The sequence below is a fragment of the Antechinus flavipes genome, chromosome 3 (genome assembly GCF_016432865.1).
Source record: "Antechinus flavipes isolate AdamAnt ecotype Samford, QLD, Australia chromosome 3, AdamAnt_v2, whole genome shotgun sequence".
Taxonomy (NCBI): domain Eukaryota; kingdom Metazoa; phylum Chordata; class Mammalia; order Dasyuromorphia; family Dasyuridae; genus Antechinus; species Antechinus flavipes.
Window position 1 is genome coordinate 83967531 of NC_067400.1, and position 19899 is coordinate 83987429.

At 33.6% G+C, this 19899-nt stretch overlaps 1 protein-coding gene across 1 annotated transcript in view; it reads left to right on the forward strand.

Annotated features, from left to right (window-relative positions):
- TRAK2 (trafficking kinesin protein 2) overlaps nucleotides 1-19899 on the forward strand; it is a 72245-nt gene that overhangs the window by 31680 nt on the left and 20666 nt on the right. The window contains exons 5-10 of the mRNA XM_051990522.1: nucleotides 8020-8096; nucleotides 9255-9383; nucleotides 9774-9863; nucleotides 12151-12229; nucleotides 17758-17888; nucleotides 18650-18724. Coding sequence (XP_051846482.1) covers nucleotides 8020-8096; nucleotides 9255-9383; nucleotides 9774-9863; nucleotides 12151-12229; nucleotides 17758-17888; nucleotides 18650-18724 — 581 coding nt within the window. The remainder of the gene's footprint in view (nucleotides 1-8019; nucleotides 8097-9254; nucleotides 9384-9773; nucleotides 9864-12150; nucleotides 12230-17757; nucleotides 17889-18649; nucleotides 18725-19899) is intronic.

Genomic DNA, 19899 nt, shown 5'->3' on the forward strand with positions numbered 1-19899 from the left:
GTGGTGCAAAAAAAAAAAAAAATCAGATCAAAGGGGAAAAGAATGAGAAAGAAGACAAAATGCAAGCAAACAACAACAAAAAAAATGAAAATGCTATGTTGTGATCCACACTAAGTCTCCACATTCCTCTCTCTGGGCATAGATGGCTCTCTTCATCATGAGATCATTGAAACTGGCCTCAATCATCCCATTGTTGAAAAGAACCACATCCATCAGGATTTATCTTCCTATAATCTTGTTGTTGCCATGTACAACGATCTCCTGGTCCTGCTCATTTCATTTAGAATCACTTAATGTAAGTCTCTCCAATTCTCTCTGAAGTCATCCTGCTGATCGTTTCTTATAGAACAATAATATTCCATAACATTCATATACCATAACTTAGCCAGCCATTCTCCAACTGATGGGCATCCACTCAGTTTCTACTTTCTTACCTCTACAAAAAGGATTGCCACAAATTTTTTTGCACATGTAGATCCTTTTTCCTTTTTTATGATCTCTTTGGGATATAGGCCCACTAGAGACACTGCTGGATCAAAAAGTATGCACAGTTTTTATAGCCCTTTGGGCATGGTTCTAAATTGCTCTCCAGAATGGCTAGATCCATTCACAACTTCAACAACAATTTATTAGTGTCCCAGTTTTCCCACCTCCCCTCCAACTTCCATCATTGTCTTTTCCTGTCATTTTAGCCAATCTGAGAGGTGTGTAGTGTAAGAGTTGTCTTAATTTGCATTTCTCTGATCAGTAGTGATTTAGAGCACTTTTTCATATGACTAGAAATGGTTTCAATTTCTTTATCTGAAAATTGTCTGTTCATAGCCTTTGACCATTTATCAAGTGGAGAATGGCTTAAATTCTTATAAATTTAAGTTAATTATATATTTTAGGAATGAGGCCTTTATCAGAACCTTTGAATATAAAAATGTTTTCCCAGTTTATTGCTTCCCTTTTAATGTTGTCTGCATTGGTTTTGTTTGTACAACACCTTTTTAATTTAATATAATCAAAATTATTTATTTTGTATTCAATAATGTACTCCAGTTCTTCTTTGGCTACAAATTCCTTCCTTTTCTACAGATCTGAGAGGTAAATTATCTTTTGTTTTTCTGATTTGCTTATAATATCTTTTTTTAATTAAAGCTTTTTATTTTTCAAAACCTATGCATGAACAATTCTTTAACATTAGCCCTTACAAAACTTTGTGTTCCAATTTTCCCTCCCTTCCCCCATGCCCTCCCCCTAGATGGCAAGTAGTCCAATATAATATCATTCTTTATGGCTAAATCATGAACCCATTTTCTACCTTATCTTGATATACAGTGTTATGTGTGGATCAATGCCTAGTTTCTGCCATACTAATTTCTAATTTTGGACACATGCTTTTAAGAAATTATTCTTCAGTTATGAACAAAATTCAATTTGTTCAATTCTCCTGTTTCTGTGAAATTTTTAATTTGAAAGATTAGAATAAGAAACCAAACTGTAAATTTTTACATATATATTTATTCAGTGCACATAAAAATGGATATAAAATAAACAGTGCTTTACTGTGGCTTTGATTTGAACCAGTCTAGGTGGGTCTTTAGATAAGGACTGATAAATATTTGATTATAACCTACACCTCTACAAGGCAGAGGGCATGAGAAGGGAGAAAACGTGACCTTTGTTTCAACTAATAAAGCAATAGACAAAAATATCTAAGGTTATGACTGTGAATGAAATAATTCTTTTTTTTTAAAGACTTCTTTAAAGAACTTGTTTTTCTTATTGATAACTGACATTTAATAGAGCTTTAAACCTGCCAAGTGCTTTACACATAGTTATTTCCTTGGAGTCTTAGTGATTCTGTAAAATTATTGTTTTCAGGTATTACTATCATCCCCATTTTACAGATGAGGAAATGGACTTTGGAAAAATTAAAATAATTTGCATGTGATCATATAGCTGGATCACAGAAGAGAGAATTCTCATAGAACTAGAACCTGGGTGTTATGAGCTCTATCCATTTTACTACATTGCCTCTCAAGTCTGAAATAACTGATGATATATAATATTGTGTTCCTTTCATTGTACTTTGGCAGCAAGGAGGGAAATACTAAAATATTAAAAGATTATTTTTTCAAGAGTAGCATAGGATTTTCCTAATTCTTTTTTTATTTCAACGTTTTCCATACAAAATGGTACACAGTGTGTTCAGTTGGTAATAGAGGATAAGAGAGACAAAACTGACCTGTCTTTGTGGTATCATTCTTTTGGGGACTGAGGTATCAACTGTTCTATTCCTTAAGAGGCAAAGACAAAAAAGGACAGATTTTGCGAACGCAATTGAAAGGCTAGACAAGCTTTTCATTAGAGCAAGACCGATTACATATAAGGGAGGCTTATGATGTGGAAGGATTATTGCTTTCCAAGGTTCATTGCCTCTGATTTGCATAGGTTTAATTTTCCCAAGCTCAGGTCCTGAGCAGGGGAGGGCAGGGCAGTGTTAATTTCTGTATTGCTTATTAAGCACTGGGCCAGTTCACAGAAGTTGGTAGATCTGTAATTTTTTTTCCTTGTATCATTAAGCTCCTCCTTTTTTTCCCCATTCTCCGAATGGGGGTTTAAAAGAAGGCTATAACATTAAATGCACAATAGAGTACTGGCACTGAGAGACAGTGCCTACTTGCCTGGACTGTCCTAAGGAATACATTCCTTAAGAATGAGAAATACTCATATGAAGACCCACCTGAAGGCCCTTGATAACAATAACACTAATTATAATGAGGAACTCCTCGCAGCCTTTACTTTGTCTAGTGTGGGGGCATGTGTACAGTTTGTGCCTAGGATGTAGCAAAGGAAGAAGATTTTATGTTTTTGTGGAATATAACTATTAGAAGAGTCTTTTGGGGGATGAGTAGCTAAGATGGGATGGGAAGATACAGAGGAGAGGACAACATTGTCTTTAATTTATCATTCATCCTGTTGATCTTTACTCCAAAGACTTACAGATATAGAATGTGTGAAGATCTCCTAAGATATTTTATAAGGAAGTCATAGAAATCATCAGTTCCTTTAAGAAGATAAAAGTAGCAGAATCCTCTGAAATAGTGTACTGAGAAAGTTATACAGAAGTTTGGCAAGAAATCTACCAAACAGATTCTTCAGAGTATTGCCAATTTGTCTATCCTAATGTCTAAAATGTTTTCTAGAGTACTTAATACTTGGCAACGACGACAAGATATGTTTCTGTACTGCTTATTCTTTTTTAGAATTAAAAGACATGTAATCTATCAATAAAATTGCATTTAATAAAATTAATTGTATTTAAAGCCTAGAATATTTAGAAGATGTTTATACAATATTCATAATTAGCAGGAAGAATTGAGCAATGAGATTTGAAGCTATTTAACCAATATTTTAATAGGTTTGTTCTAAGTACCTTTGGAAATATTCCTCACAACATGTCTTTATATTAGCAACATGTATTCAAGAAAAGAGAGGGTGGATTAGAGGAATTTATTGTTTTCCTGTGTGCTCTGTGACTCTGATGAAGAAAATAGGTGATTGAGTTGTTAAGTCTCTATTTTTACTGCAAGTTTCTGGGCATAAGGGATCTCTAATAGAGCCTATTTTTGGTACAAAAAGTAAGTGTATGGAATATGTATGACATTTATTTGTAATGTTTGCTCTAAAACTTTTGAAAAATTAGTTGACAAAATTAGTTGCTAAAAAGAAAAGCATGAATTTTGAAATCTTTGAATGTTTAATTGTGAGTATTAACCATTCTTTATCGACATATGTAGTTTTAAGACTTTTTTCTGACAGTATTATGTAGTTATTTTTTAGAGTGGATAGATGGGAGTGTCACTTGAATATTACCATACAGGTGACATGTATTTTGTCTGGTCTTTATTATGTTACTAGTTTCATACTGTACTAAACAATTTCATTCATACTATAGCCAAGCTATACTTATGAGAAACAGTAAGATATTGTATTTATAGCTATTATTGCAAGTTTATAAGGCATTTTTCTATCTTGTTTTACATGTATATTATATAATATTTGAAAAGAATTTTTCCTGATTGAGAAAATGATACAAAATGCAGAACCCACAATTTTGATAACAGAAAATTTTCAATATTTTTTCAGTATTTTGTTATATTGAGAGTCTTTTTTGAATTTTTAGTTAGCTAATCAATATATGAATATATTAGACATGAATTAGAATGAATGAATATATTAGACATATTCAGATTTTAGTTAGGATTTTATATAACTTAAATTTTAATTCCTTGGTTCTTTGTTGTTTCTATTAATCCATAGTATTATTTTAATAAATATATAATACTAATCTACTAACTCTGGTCTATGTCTGTTAACCTATACATGTCTAATTAAAATCAATCAATAAATACAGAAAAATGTGAAGTCTTGGGAAAAAATTTTAAAAAATAGGCTGATGAGCTCATGAAATTCAATTTATAACTCACATATTTATGTTCTTTATGAGAATTAAATATTTCTTCCTTTAAACTTTTAAGAACCCTTGCATTTATAATGCTAAATATGTACAACCTTTTGAAAATGATGATTATTTATAAGAAATAGATCTATTTCAAATTTCTCCTTAAAGCTTTTTTTTTTTAAGTAAGCTCAAGAAAATTCCATTTTTTAGTGGTTTTATTGTCCTGTTTTCATCATTATATATGACTTCTAACACACAACTTAAGGTTTTTACATTCTTACCCTATTCTTAAATTGTTTTAGTTAGGTTAGTCATTAACTCACTTGGCTACTTCATCTTCAACTTTAGTTAGTTATTTATGGGTTATAAAGCATATTTAAATTTTTTGTTACATATAAACTTTAAAAGAATAAAGTTTGATACAGTCATAGTTGGACAACAAGACTTGTTACCTTTTCTAGGATATAATGAATTTGTTCTAATGAGATTTGAAAATTAGTGTTTTAGTTTTACTTAAATGTAAATAGGCTTTAAAACTTGTGGCAGTGTTTATAGTGTTAAGGTTACACATATTTTTTTAAGGTTGCATATACTTTCTTAAATGGAGCATTTCCCCTCTGAATAAAATCAACATAATTTTTTAAAAGAATATCCATGATTATTCCTTTTTGTTTTTTTTAGTTGTCTGGCCTACGTAAGATTTAACGGCACTGTTTCACTACTTTGAATATGAAGGGCCTGTTTGTCTGGCATATATTATCAGAAGGGGAATAATATGTGGTATGATTAGAAAGATATGCTAGGGCAGGTTGTGACCAGCTGTCAAAGGTAAACAGAAGAGTTTATATTTGATCCTATATGCTATAGTTGGGAACTCTTGAAATATATTTAATGGGGAATAACATCAGACCTAAACTTTCAGAAAATCAAAAATAAAATTTAATCTCTTTTCCTTATCAATCCCAAAGAATTAGGAAACCAAAAAAGCTAAAGTAAGACTTCTCAATAGTTATCTTCTTAAGTGACTAAAAATAGAAAACTGTCATAATCATGTGCCAAAGAAGCAAAAATCCCAAACCATTTTGTAATACCACTTAGCTGATTAGTGCTGATCAGTGCAAATCACTTATAAATTGGCTAAGAGAAAAAAAAAACCTTAATATATTGCCAAGGCAAATTTTCTACTCTGTGGATTATCTGCACTACATATGATGAGTTGAGATTTTATATGGTGTCAAAGGCATAAATTGAGAAAATCCACTAACATTTCATTAATTTTAAGTCTTATCAATTCTATTCTGATCATAAAATATATTTAAATGAAGTCTGCTTAAGGATGAGTCATTATATGAGAGTAAAAGATAATGTATTGGAATGCCACACATAGTTGTATAGTATGCAGTATTGAACATAGGTCTAGTGTAACTCAGAATTTTTTAATGATGACTATTCTCATTATGACTCAGGGGTTTTAATTAAGCAAACAAATGATTATATTTCACAAAAGTGCCACATATAGATACCTAATTAGTAAATGTCCTTAGTTTCAGACATTCATCAATAGTTAGTAGGTCATAACATAAACTGCCTTTGAATGTAATCTAAATCCAGCTGTTAATCATTAGAAGGATATTTTTCATTTACTAAGATCTTTTGTAGTTTTTTTTTTTTGGTTGTTTATTAATTGGTTTTTGATTTTTTTCAAATTACATGTAAAGATAGTTTTCAACATTTATTTTTTGTAAGATTTTGAGTTCCACATTTTTCTCTTTCCCTCTCTCCCCTCACCTTTCCCAAGACAGCAAGCAATCTGATATAGATTATTCACATTAAACATATTTCCACATTAATCATTCTGAGAAAGAAGAATCAAAACAAAAGGGGAAAACCACAAGAAAGAAAAAACAAAAACAGGTGAAAATAATATGCTTTGCATTAAACTGAGAAAACATTTTTACCACTAAAGGTTCTGATAAAGACCTCATCTCCAAAATATATAGAGAATTGACTCTAATTTATAAGAAATCAAGCCATTCTCCAGTTGATAAATGGTCAAAGGATATGAACAGACAATTTTCAGATGAAGAAATTAAAACTATTTCTAGTTATATGAAAAGGTGCTCCAAATCATTATTGATCAGAGAAGTGCAAATTAGGACAACTCTGAGATATCACTACACACCTGTCAAATTGGCTAGAATGACAGGGAAAGATAATGATGAATGTTGGAGGGGATGTGGGAAAACTGTGACACTTTGGTGGAGTTGTGAACGAATCCAACCATTCTGGAGAGCAATTTGGAACTATACTCAAAAAGTTATCAAACTGTGGGAACTCTTTGATCCAGTAGTGTTACTACTGGGCTTATATCCCAAAGATATGTTAAAGAAGGGAAAGGGACCCATATGTGCAAAAATGTTTATGGCAGCCCTGTTTGTAGTGACTAGAAACTGGACAATGAATGGATGCCCATCAAGTGGAAAATGGCTGAATAAATATGAATATTATGGAATATTATTCTGTAAGAAATGATCAGCAGGATGAATAGAGAGAGGCTTGGAGAGACTTATATGAACTGATGCTAAGTGAAATGAGCAGAATCAGGAGATCATTATACACTTCAACAACAATATTGTATGAGGATGTATTCTGATGGACATGGCTCTCAAACAATGAGAGGATCCAAATCAGTTCCAATTGATCTGTAATGAACAGAATCACCTACTCCCAGAGAAAGAACACTGGAAAATGAGTATGGACCACAATATAACATTTCCACTTTTTCTGTTATTGTTTGCTTGCATTTTAATTTTTTCTTCTCAGGTTATTTTTACCTTCTTTCTAAATCTGATCTTTCTTGTGCAGCAAAATAACTGTATAAATATGTATACATATATTGTATTTAACATATACTTTAACATATTTAATATGTGTGGGACTACCTGCCATCTAGGGGAGAAGGTGGAGTTCGGAAGGAGGGGAAAAGTTGAAACAAGTTTTTGCAAGGGTCAGTGTTGAAAAATTATCCATGCATATGTTTTGTATATAAAAAGTTATAATAAAAAAAGGAAAATAATATGCTTTGACCTACATTCAGACTCCAGATTTCTTTCTTTGGATGTATATAGCATTTTCCATCATGAGCCTTTTGGATTTGTCTTGGATCATTGTATTGCTGAGAAGAGTTAATTCTATCATAATTGATCATTACACAGTGTTGCTGAGTATAACATTTTAAGATTAGAAAAGCAAAATGTAAACTTAAAACCCTGCAAACCCCAAAAGTAAAAAGATATAGAAATCTATTCTCATCAATATAGAAAAATGATGCATATTTATTGATTGAAATTTACTCAACTGGCTCCAGATAGGAAGATAGAACATGTCTATTTGAACTTCCAAACTTTGCATTCTATGGAACTCCTTTGATTACTATGATAGCCTTATCATCATGTTCATATTTTTTTGTTAACAAGATGATCTTTTAAACTCTTCCAGATGCTCATATTCAAACTTTTTCATTGTATCTGAAACAATCAACATTGATTTTAATTTTTTTTTCTTAGTTCTAGGCACAGACAGGGTGGAGCAGATGACCAGAACTTACAATGACATTGATATGGTCACACATCTTCTGGCTGAGGTAGGATCACATTTTTCCTTAAAGATTAGTGACTTAAGTTAAAATGATCATTTTTCTTTCTTCTTTGCCTTGTCAGGGTTGCTATAACTAAAGCTGTTTCTCTTAGTCTATATGTAATTGGCTCTGATTAGCTTAGTCTATATGTAGTTGGCTCTGATTAGATACTAAAATTCAGGTTCAGAGTAATTAGAAATACTATATTGGAAAGTCTCTTGTTTTTACCCCAGTTTAACAAAAATAAGCATTCTTTGAGCATATAGGTCTATACCTTGTCTAGCTTTTTTGCTAATCTAGACTTTGAGCCTCAAAATTCTTAGTCTTTTAACATTTCTTTGGATCTTATTTTTCTTATCTATAACATGAGGTAGTTAGAATAGATAATTATATTGTAAAGTATCTTCCACCTTTAACCATCTTATTACGGTCTACTCTGTGAAATAACATTGTCCTTGTCTTCTAGAAATTTAAAACTATTAGCCTGTTTCTTTGTCGTTTTTCTTCTCTCCTCTCCATCTTGCCTAAACTGACAGTCCAGCAGCCAGTCATGGGCCTGATCCCCATTCTGATTGCCTCCTGTTCTTTTTTTTTCCCCCCCACTGTGGCCCTCTCTTCCTGGGAGCTCCTCCTATTGGTGCTAGATTTCATCCCAGTTGCCCACTTTGGTTTAGTCCTACTTCATTTCAGAAATCCCAAACTCCAGTGATTCACCAGCCCCAGCCTTCCTCAGGAACAGGGATATACAGACTTGCACCACCACACCCAGCTATAGCATTACTCTTAACACACTTAACTACAAGCTATTCAGTTCAATGCCCCTTTTCTGGAACATTACTATAGTTGTGCGTCCTGGTCCTATCTCAGAGGGTCACATGCATATGTTTACTCTAGTGCTTCACAACCTTGAAGGGTTCATGGACTTTGTGTAAGATGATGATCAATAATTCTCAAAATGTAAAACTAGATATTGATTTGCATTTAGCACTGTGATCTTCACATATTTAGCTGAAAATTTTTTCCTTCTTTCTTTTCTCTGGAATTGAAATGGTATTTGATGCTTTCTAGGAATTTGCATTTGTAACTAGAGCTTCTGAAGTATATTGGATTAAGTAACGCTTTCCTTATTGTCAAGTGAAAAGTGTGTTTGATGTGTTTGAGTAGAGAGATCGAGACCTAGAGCTAGCAGCTCGTATTGGACAAGCTCTCTTGAAGAGGAACCATGTTCTGTCTGAACAGAATGAAGCACTTGAAGAACAGCTGGGACAAGCTTTCGATCAAGTGAGTGGTCTCCCTGAATGATAGAGGCCTTGAGAAAACAGGGTCATCCTACTATGTTGGATTCATTACATAGGAGGCATTCTGACTCAGGTGGATTATTTTGACTGCCATTACAGTGAACATAGTGATGGAAGGAGATATTTTGGAAGTCATCTGTTGTGTGATTAAACTCTTATTAATAATGTGAAAGTAATTTAATTAAAGGTAAAATAATTTTAAATAAGCTACTTGTTTATTAATGTTCACTGGTGTCTTCCTCTTCTCGGGCTGTAAGGGAGGGAGGTTTTTGTAAGAGCTTTCCTCTTTCCTTTCTTTGGTGAACATCCTGTGGCCTCAGCTTGTCACTCCTTAGCAGGTGATCCCCAAGTCCACATTCCAAGCCTGCCTTGACCTTTTCTCCAAACCAGACTCCTCCATTTCTTATTCTCTTCCCCTTCAATTCTGCAGGTCCTGATGAGTGAGTGCACATCAGCTACATCTTATCTAAAAACGGTATCTGCCTGTCTCTAGCAGGGACTCTTCAGAGTGGGTGCTTAGCTGTATGTTGAGTTCTAATCATTCATTCATCAGGCATTTATTAAGTGGCAGTTATGTAAGAAACATAGTGGTAGGTGTTATAGATACAAAGACAAAAATAAATCTGGCCTTGTCCTCAAAGCATTTATTTTCTACTGTGGGAAAACAACATATGCATTAATTAGCCAATGCAAAATACCTGCAAGATAAATACAAAACCTTGGGGTAGAAGGAAGGAGGAAAGAGACAGTGATAACTAGGGGAATCTGAAAAGGCCTCTTGTAAAGGGCAGCATTTGGACTGTGGCTTGGATCTAGTATTTTGAAGAAGCAGAGGTGTGAAGGGAATGCATTCTAGTTGTAGGGGGTAGTTCTACACAGGAAAAGAGACAGGAGATGAATGGTAGCCTTAGAAGTAAGGGTAAGTAGGCTATTTAAGCTAGAATCCAGTGTTCACAAGGATGATAAATGTGAGGTCAGCTTAGAAAGTTAGGTTGGAACCAAGGTACAAAGGGCTCTAAATGCCCTTTGTATTCAGTTCGAAAGGAACCACTCATTCTTGAGCAGGGCAGTGATATGATTAAACACTTTAGAAGTATCAGTAGGCAAGCTCTATGAAGAATGTGTTGGATAGGAACAATCCAGGAGACAGGGAGACCAATTAGAAGGCTGCAAGTGTTGGTTTTTTAAGCAAGAGTTGATAAGAGAAGGGAGCAAATGAGACAAAATGCCATGGAAATGAAATTATCATTTAACAACTGACTGGATATGAGGGCGGAAGGACAGTGAGTATGAGAGGATGATGAGGATTGTTAATCTGGATGATTTGAAGACTCATGGTGTCCTCAAAGGAAATAGGGACATTAGGAAGAAGGGCAGGTCTTAGGAGAAAAGATAATGAGTTCTGTTTAGACACGACGAGTTGAGGAGCTATATGCAGTTGAAAATATAGCTATTGGCAATTGGTGTTGCAGGATCCAAGCTTAGGAAATGGACCAGAGCTGGGATTCATCTGCCTAAAAACAATAATTGAATTCATAGTAGTTGATAAATTCACTGAGAAAAAAAAAAAGGTTTTCTTTAAGGGGTGGGACATGGATAATAAACTAGTAAAAGAGACTGAAAAGATAAGAGAGAACCAGGAGAGAAAACCCTCCCACAGAAGAGAGAGCATTCGGAAGGAGAAAGTGATTAATAGTGCTGTAGAGGTGAAGAAATTAAGAATAATCCCTCTGATTTAGCAGTTAGTAACCTTGAAGAAAGTAATTTCAGTTGAATATTGAGATCATAAATTGTATATAGGTTGAGGAATAAATGAAAGAGAAAACAGAGTCTCTAGGATCTTGGTTATGAAGGATCCTGATTGGAGAGGATGTTAGGGTTAGGTAAAGGAAGGCTTTGTAAAGATGGGGAAGACCTGAGCAGGTATATAGGGAGAGATTAAAAAATAGAGAGAGGAGCAATGACAGCGAATGAGGGACAAATTACTGGAAGAGATGAGATCCAAAGCCATCAAGGGTAGACCTTGGTGAAGCGATCTTTGTCAGAGACTGTCAAAATCAAAGAGAACTGTAGGTGATGGCAAGTTGTGTCTGTAATTTGTGATCTGGCACAGTTCTTGCCCAAATGTATTTGGGTTCCAAATCTGTCCTGGTTGACTCGATAGACAAGGTGTGCTTTACTTTTTATTTCCTACCAGATTGCAAATCAGCTGCTCACAAAGATTGCAATTAAAATTTCTTTTGTAATTATTTTTTGCATTCTCCTTCCTTGTAGAAGTAGAATAATTTCTGTTGCTGCAAGTGTTGTTTTGGTTTTTATTTTTCTAATTCAGCATGCTCTCTGTTGTTTAGAGTTCTGATAATCATGACATCATCTTTTCCTCATTCACCTTTCTCCTTTGCCTATTTTTAACCAAAAAGAAAAAAATATTGTATGCTGAAAGAGTGTGAGTGTGTGTGTCTGTGTCTGTGTCTGTGCAAGCACATGTGTGATTGAAGTGCTCTTGGGCCTGATTATCACTTTCTTAATGATTGCATCAAGGTTATTAGCTGACTATGATAAAGTTCTGTAGAAGTACTATTTTGGAATCCCTCATTTTACTGTGCAGACTGTACAGATATAGTTTTATGGATGTATCTTTATGAACGTGAATATCTTCATATCTCAAATGAGATATTAAGATTATTTCAATGACTCATTATTAAAGAATTAAAATACACTACTATTATAGAACTCACTGCAATCACTTCTTTCTCTTGAAGGCTTGTCATATCAAGACTGAAACAATTACCTATGAAGAAAAGGAGCAGCAACTTGTCAATGACTGTGTTAAAGAACTCCGTGAGTATTAGGTTTCCATTCTGTCATTGGATTTAGGTAAAGACAGTTCTAGAATGGCCTTTTTTTCAAGCTTGACAGTGCTTTGGTTTTTTTTTTTTGTTATTTTTAAATGAACATTCAAGTCAACAGATATATGGCTTACTAATACAACACTTATTTCCTCATTCATTAAAGACCTACTATGTGTGAAACATTGAATTAGGTGACCTAGGGTGATAGCCATGGTCCTTATGATTCTATGACTATCAAGATTCATAATGTGAAATAAAACATCAAATTTAATTTTCAAATGCTTTGCTTTATATGCCAGTACTGGTTGTTCAATAATATCTTTATTACTATAAATAATACCAAAATATACCAACTGAAAAGATGTGGAAAGAAAAGATGGTGAGCATGTTACCTTTAGGGAGCTCTTTCTGTCAAGGACCACTGATATACAAAATTATTGATCAAGAATGGCATAAATGAAGATTTAATTTAGTTTTTAGAGTGAAGAATGTTTAAGAAAGAGGGGATAAAATATTGTGCAGGATCACTTTTTAAACTTAGGCTAGGAAATACAATTTTATTCACTGCATTTGAACAATTAAAAAAAATTATTTTAGTCCTCTGTTATGATCAATTAAAGGGAATAACCAGAGTACGAAGAAATAATAATGGTTAGTAATAATAATAGTTAGCATTTATATAGTGCCTACTATATGCCAGATCCTGTGTTAAGCACATTTAACTCTCACAACTTTGGGAGGTAGATGCTATTATTATCCTCATTTTACTGATAAGGAAACTGAGACAAATAGGAGTTAAGTGACTTGGCCTGGATCATATAGCTGTTGATAGTCTGAAATTGGATTTGAACTCAGGTCTTTTATTCTAAGATCAGTGCTCTATCCATGCAGCTGCTTAAGAAAAAAAGAGGGAGGCAAAAGGGAAGAAGAGAGAAAAAAATGACACCAAAGGAGAGAAGAAAGCTGTAGTTTATATAGTGAGTGTGGCTATTAATCCTTCCCATCCGTTTAGGCTAAAAGCATCTAGATTAAGTAATGTCAGAATTTTTGTGCTATAAGAAATTTTTTGTCATTGTTCTTCTTCCTTCATTTTTCTTATACTTTATTTTTCCAAATATATGCAAGGATAGTTTTCAGCATTTACTTTGCAACCTTGTATTCCAAATGTCTCTTTATAAGACACTTTAAAAATTAAATCTCTCCTTTTACAGATGAGGAAATAATTTTAAATAGCTTTAAAAGACTCCACAAAGCTACTAAATTGCAAAACTAGCTTTCTGGTTACTTATTACTCTCCTCTGAAGTCTAATTAACTCTCTACTAACTTAAAAGTATTTTCTGAGAGGAAAGTGAGAAAAAGCCAAGAGGAGGGAGAGGGAGAAGTCTGGTTTTCTGTTTTCTGTTTTGTTTTTGGTGGGCTTTTCTTTCCTCTAAATTTTAAAGTTTATTTTTGAAATAAATATTTACTTTTCCTTGAAACATAACTTAACATGGATAGGAAAGAATGACAAAGATTTTAGAAATTTTCCCTAAAAATGGCGAGCCTAAAAATCTATCTGACTTGCAAAAGCTACTTGCTTGTCTTTTGCTTTAGGGGTTTCCTCTAACTAATTGTTGCCCTAGTTTGTGCTGGTTTTTCATCTTTTGCTATATCATGAAAGAAGTTTATACTCCACACTATCAATTTTTTTTTAAATTTTTATTTAATAATTACTTTATATTAAAGTCAGACTTAAATAATTGGAAAAATATTAAGTGCTCTTGGATAGGCCGAGCAAATATAATAAAGATGACAATACTCCCTAAACTAATCTATTTATTTAGTGCTATACCAATCAGACTTCCAAGAAAATATTTTAATGATTTAGAAAAAATAACAACAAAATTCACATGGAACAATAAAAAGTCGAGAATCTCAAGGGAATTAATGAAAAAAAAATCAAATGAAGGTGGCCTTAGCTGTACCTGATCTAAAATTATATTATAAAGCAGCAGTCACCAAAACCATCTGGTATTGGCTTAGAAATAGATTAGTTGATCAGTGGAAAAGGTTAGGTTCACAAGACAGAATAGTCAACTATAGCAATCTAGTGTTTGACAAACCCAAAGATTCTAAATTTTGGGATAAGATTTCATTATTTGATAAAAACTGCTGGGATAACTGGAAATTAGTATGGCAGAAATTAGACAAGGACCCACACTTAACACCACATACCAAGATAAGATCAAAATGGGTCCATGACCTAGGCATAAAGAACGAGATTATAAATAAATTAGAGGAACATAGGATAGTTTATCTCTCAGACTTGTGGAGGAGAAAGAAATTTGTGACCAAAGATGAACTAGAGACCATTACCAATCACAAAATAGAAAATTTTGATTATATCAAATTAAAAAGCCTTTGTACAAACAGAACGAATGCAAACAAGATTAGTAGGGAAGTAACAAACTGGGAAAACATCTTTACAATTAAAGGTTCTGATAAAGGCCTCATTTCCAAAATTATTGATCAAGAATGGCATAAATGAAGATTTAATTTAGTTTTTAGAGTGAAGAATGTTTAAGAAAGAGGGGATAAAATATTGTGCAGGATCACTTTTTAAACTTAGGCTAGGAAATACAATTTTATTCTGCATTTGAACAATTAAAAAAATTATTTTAGTCCTCTGTTATGATCAATTAAAGGGAATAACCAGAGTACGAAGAAATAATAATGGTTAGTAATAATAATAGTTAGCATTTATATAGTGCCTACTATATGCCAGATCCTGTGTTAAGCACATTTAACTCTCACAACTTTGGGAGGTAGATGCTATTATTATCCTCATTTTACTGATAAGGAAACTGAGACAAATAGGAGTTAAGTGACTTGGCCTGGATCATATAGCTGTTGATAGTCTGAAATTGGATTTGAACTCAGGTCTTTTATTCTAAGATCAGTGCTCTATCCATGCAGCTGCTTAAGAAAAAAAGAGGGAGGCAAAAGGGAAGAAGAGAGAAAAAAATGACACCAAAGGAGAGAAGAAAGCTGTAGTTTATATAGTGAGTGTGGCTATTAATCCTTCCCATCCGTTTAGGCTAAAAGCATCTAGATTAAGTAATGTCAGAATTTTTGTGCTATAAGAAATTTTTTGTCATTGTTCTTCTTCCTTCATTTTTCTTATACTTTATTTTTCCAAATATATGCAAGGATAGTTTTCAGCATTTACTTTGCAACCTTGTATTCCAAATGTCTCTTTATAAGACACTTTAAAAATTAAATCTCTCCTTTTACAGATGAGGAAATAATTTTAAATAGCTTTAAAAGACTCCACAAAGCTACTAAATTGCAAAACTAGCTTTCTGGTTACTTATTACTCTCCTCTGAAGTCTAATTAACTCTCTACTAACTTAAAAGTATTTTCTGAGAGGAAAGTGAGAAAAAGCCAAGAGGAGGGAGAGGGAGAAGTCTGGTTTTCTGTTTTCTGTTTTGTTTTTGGTGGGCTTTTCTTTCCTCTAAATTTTAAAGTTTATTTTTGAAATAAATATTTACTTTTCCTTGAAACATAACTTAACATGGATGGGAAAGAATGACAAAGATTTTAGAAATTTTCCCTAAAAATGGCGAGCCTAAAAATCTATCTGACTTGCAAAAGCTACTTGCTTGTCTTTTGCTTTAGGGGTTTCCTTAACTAATGGTTGCCCTAGTTTGTGCTGGTTTTTCATCTTTTGCTATATCATGAAAGAAGTTTATACTCCACACTATCAATTTTTTTTAAAAATTTTTATTTAATAATTACTTTATATTGACAGAATCCATGCCAGGGTAATTTTTTTTTTTTACAACATTATCCTTTGCACTCGTTTCTGTTCCAATTTTTTTCCCCTCCCTCCCTCCACCCCCTCCCCTAGATGGCAAGCAGTCCTTTATATGTTGGATATGTTGCAGTATATCCTAGATACAATATATGTTTGCAGAACCGAACAGTTCTCTTGTTGCATAGGGAGAATTGGATTCAGAAGGTATAAATAACCCGGGAAGAAAAACAAAAATGCAGATAGTTCACATTTGTTTCCCAGTGTTCTTTCTTTGGGTGTAGCTGCTTTTGTCCGTCATTTATCAATTGAAACTCAGTTAGGTTTCTTTGTCAAAGAAATCCACTTCCATCAAAATATGTCCTCATACAATATCGTTGTCGAAGTGTATAATGATCTCCTGGTTCTGCTCATTTCACTTAGCATCAGTTCATGTAAGTCTCGCCAGTCCTCTCTGTATTCATCCTGCTGGTCATTTCTTACAGAACAATAATATTCCATAACATTCATATACCACAATTTACCCAGCCATTCTCCAATTGATGGGCATCCATTCATTTTCCAGTTTCTAGCCACTACAAACAGGGCTGCTACAAACATTTTGGCACATACAGGTCCCTTTCCCTTCTTTAGTATTTCTTTGGAATATAAGCCCAATAGAAACACTGCTGGATCAAAGGGTATGCACAATTTGATAATTTTTTGGGCATAATTCCAGATTGCTCTCCAGAATGGTTGGATTCGTTCACAACTCCACCAACAATGCATCAGTGTCCCAGTTTTCCCGCATCCCCTCCAACATTCATCATTATTTTTTCCTGTCATCTTAGCCAATCTGACAGGTGTGTAGTGGTATCTCAGAGTTGTCTTAATTTGCATTTCTCTGATCAATAATGATTTGGAACACTCTTTCATATGAGTGGTAATAGTTTCAATTTCATCCTCTGAAAATTGTCTGTTCATATCCTTTGACCATTTATCAATTGGAGAATGGCTTGATTTCTTATAAATTTGAGTCAGTTCTCTATATATTTTGGAAATGAGGCCTTTATCAGAACCTTTAACTGTGAAAATGTTTTCCCAGTTTGTTGCTTCCCTTCTAATCTTGTTTGCATTAGTTTTGTTTGTACAAAGGCTTTTTAATTTGATGTAATCAAAATTTTCTATTTTGTGATTGGTAATGGTCTCTAGTTCATCTTTGGTCACAAATTTCTTTCTCCTCCACAAGTCTGAGAGATAAACTATTCTATGTTCCTCTAATTTATTTATAATCTCGTTCTTTATGCCTAGGTCATGGACCCATTTTGATCTTATCTTGGTATATGGTGTTAAGTGTGGGTCCATGCCTAATTTCTGCCATACTAATTTCCAATTATCCCAGCAGTTTTTATCAAATAATGAATTCTTTTCCCAGAAGTTAGGGGCTTTGGGTTTGTCAAACACTAGATTGCTATAGTTGACTATTCTGTCTTCACACTATCAATTTTTAAGGCAGATCCTAGATTCATAAACCATCTGGATTTGAGAAAGTTGGTCTTTAGCAGGGTTAGTGTTTACATTAATTGACATTACCAGTAGCCCACCAAAAAGTAGTCAGGGATCTGGATTACAGACCCTACCTAGATGGTCTTGTTCAGATCACTGTAGGCAGAGATATACTACTCTGTGTTTTTCTGTGGCCTTAGACTTGATATTGTTCTTTTAATTTCATTTAACTCTCAGGTGAAACAAATGCTCAGATGTCCAGGATGACAGAGGAGTTATCAGGGAAAAGCGATGAACTGATTCGATACCAGGAAGAGATCTCCTCCCTCTTGTCGCAGATTGTTGATCTTCAGCACAAACTTAAAGAAGTAAGTGTAAAGGAGCCAGCTGTTTTCATACCCTAGCGTTAGAACACAGAATATTATAAATATGTCCTAACCAGTCTGTGCAATTTCTTTCACACTCACCCCATCCCAGGCCCTTGGCTGTCATCATCGCTTCCTTATTAGTCCAATCAATTCAATGAACCACTGCCAGTTCAATCATCATAATGTCTGTTTCTGATCCAGCCATTTCTCAGCTAGAAAATTGTCCTGAGTCTTTATTTTCTACTTGGTTGTTGTGTCTACTTAGCCTAGAACTTGAGATTTAGACAAACTGACTCGTCTACCTTCAGCTTCTCTCACAGAACTCCCTTTCTTCTTCAGCCAAACTGGACTGCTCATGATTCCCTCAAATATGCCTTCCTGTCTCAATATCTTTGCATACACTGTTGCCTGTATTAGAAATACAGCTCTCCCCATCTCATCTCTGCTTCTGAGCCTTTCTCCAGAAAATGGAATAACTATTCACCTAACTCAGTAAGCTCCCATATGGCTTTGTAGTTCTCTCTGAGCAATTTGGAAGAGAAATAGTTTTTGTCTGTATTAGATTTTTAGAGTTATGTTATAATTATGAGTCTAATATTACATTCCAATATTCTACTGAATTTTTAAAGTTTCCTCTTCAGGAGTAATTGTTATTCATATCAGAATTTCCTATAATATCATATGCTTTCTCCTTAAAAAAAAGAAATAATTATATGATATACTTACAATATTAAGAATTTTTTTTTTAAACATGGCACTAGCATGTTATTGAAAAGGAGGAACTGAGGCTTCACCTACAAGCTTCCAAAGATGCCCAAAGACAGCTGACAATGGAGGTAATTTGTTTTCTTGTCTTTTTTGTGTCTCTCTTTTTCTAGAAAATATTTACTAGCAAAAGTTCACTAATTCTTCAATGGTTTTTATGAAAAATTATATAACTAGAGAAAATGGATAAAAATGATGATTTAAAAAGAAATTATCAGGATGCATCCATAGATTTTTATTGACATGTCCTACTAACAGTAAAAGATTTTGAATTTTGTAGAATTCTTCAGCAAAAATATATTTTTTTCAATCTAACTTGAATGAACATGAACAAGACAGTATCTTTTACATAGGGTCAATAATCTCAAATAAGAATGACAGAGTCCATTGTCATAAAGGAATCTATCTTGTCAACATACTACTTTAAAACCGCAATAGAAATACCAAAAAGAAGTACAACTATCAGAAAGGTAGAAATAATTCATAGAGATGATGGATTCAGTGGTCTCTCACCTGTGATCTTATAAAAAAGGACATAATTGGTCCATTCTGGTTTCCTCCTACACACAAAGGAGCTGGTATAGAGAGTAGTTCTCCTTTAATCAACTTATGTTAGGATATAGAGGAATAAATGAAATGCCTTAAGAGGAGAGCACATGTGAGTGCTTACTGCTGGTAATGTGTGAAATCAAAACTCTATTGAAGTATTTCAAGGCAGCTAACTGGCCGAGTGGGTAAAAGTACTGCACAGGAGTGCAAATCTGCCTTAGATATTTACTAGCTGTGTGACCCCAGACTAATCACTTAATCTCTCCCAGACAGTTCCTCATCTATAAAATGGGGATAACAATACCTTCCAGAGCTATTATGCTACTATCCTATGAGATTAAACTATATACGATGTTTTATAAACTTTAACATGCTAGATAAATGTTAACTATCATTATTGTTGTTATTGTTTCAACAAAAAACAAAGGAGACAAAACTGGAATACAATGTGCTGAAAGTTAAGAGAAATTGGCATTTATTTCAAAATCAGCTTTGTAAAAAGGAATCAATCATCACATGTATTACTTTAATCCACAGATACTTTTCAAAAGTGAATAACAATTAGATAGTATCTCAGTGGAATCTCCAACAATGAGATTTTAAAAATTAGTACTGTTTTGATTAACTTTCTTTTACTTGTGGAAAAAAAAGGAAGGGGTTGATTTTAACTTTCACAGATCATTGAGGTAAGGACTAG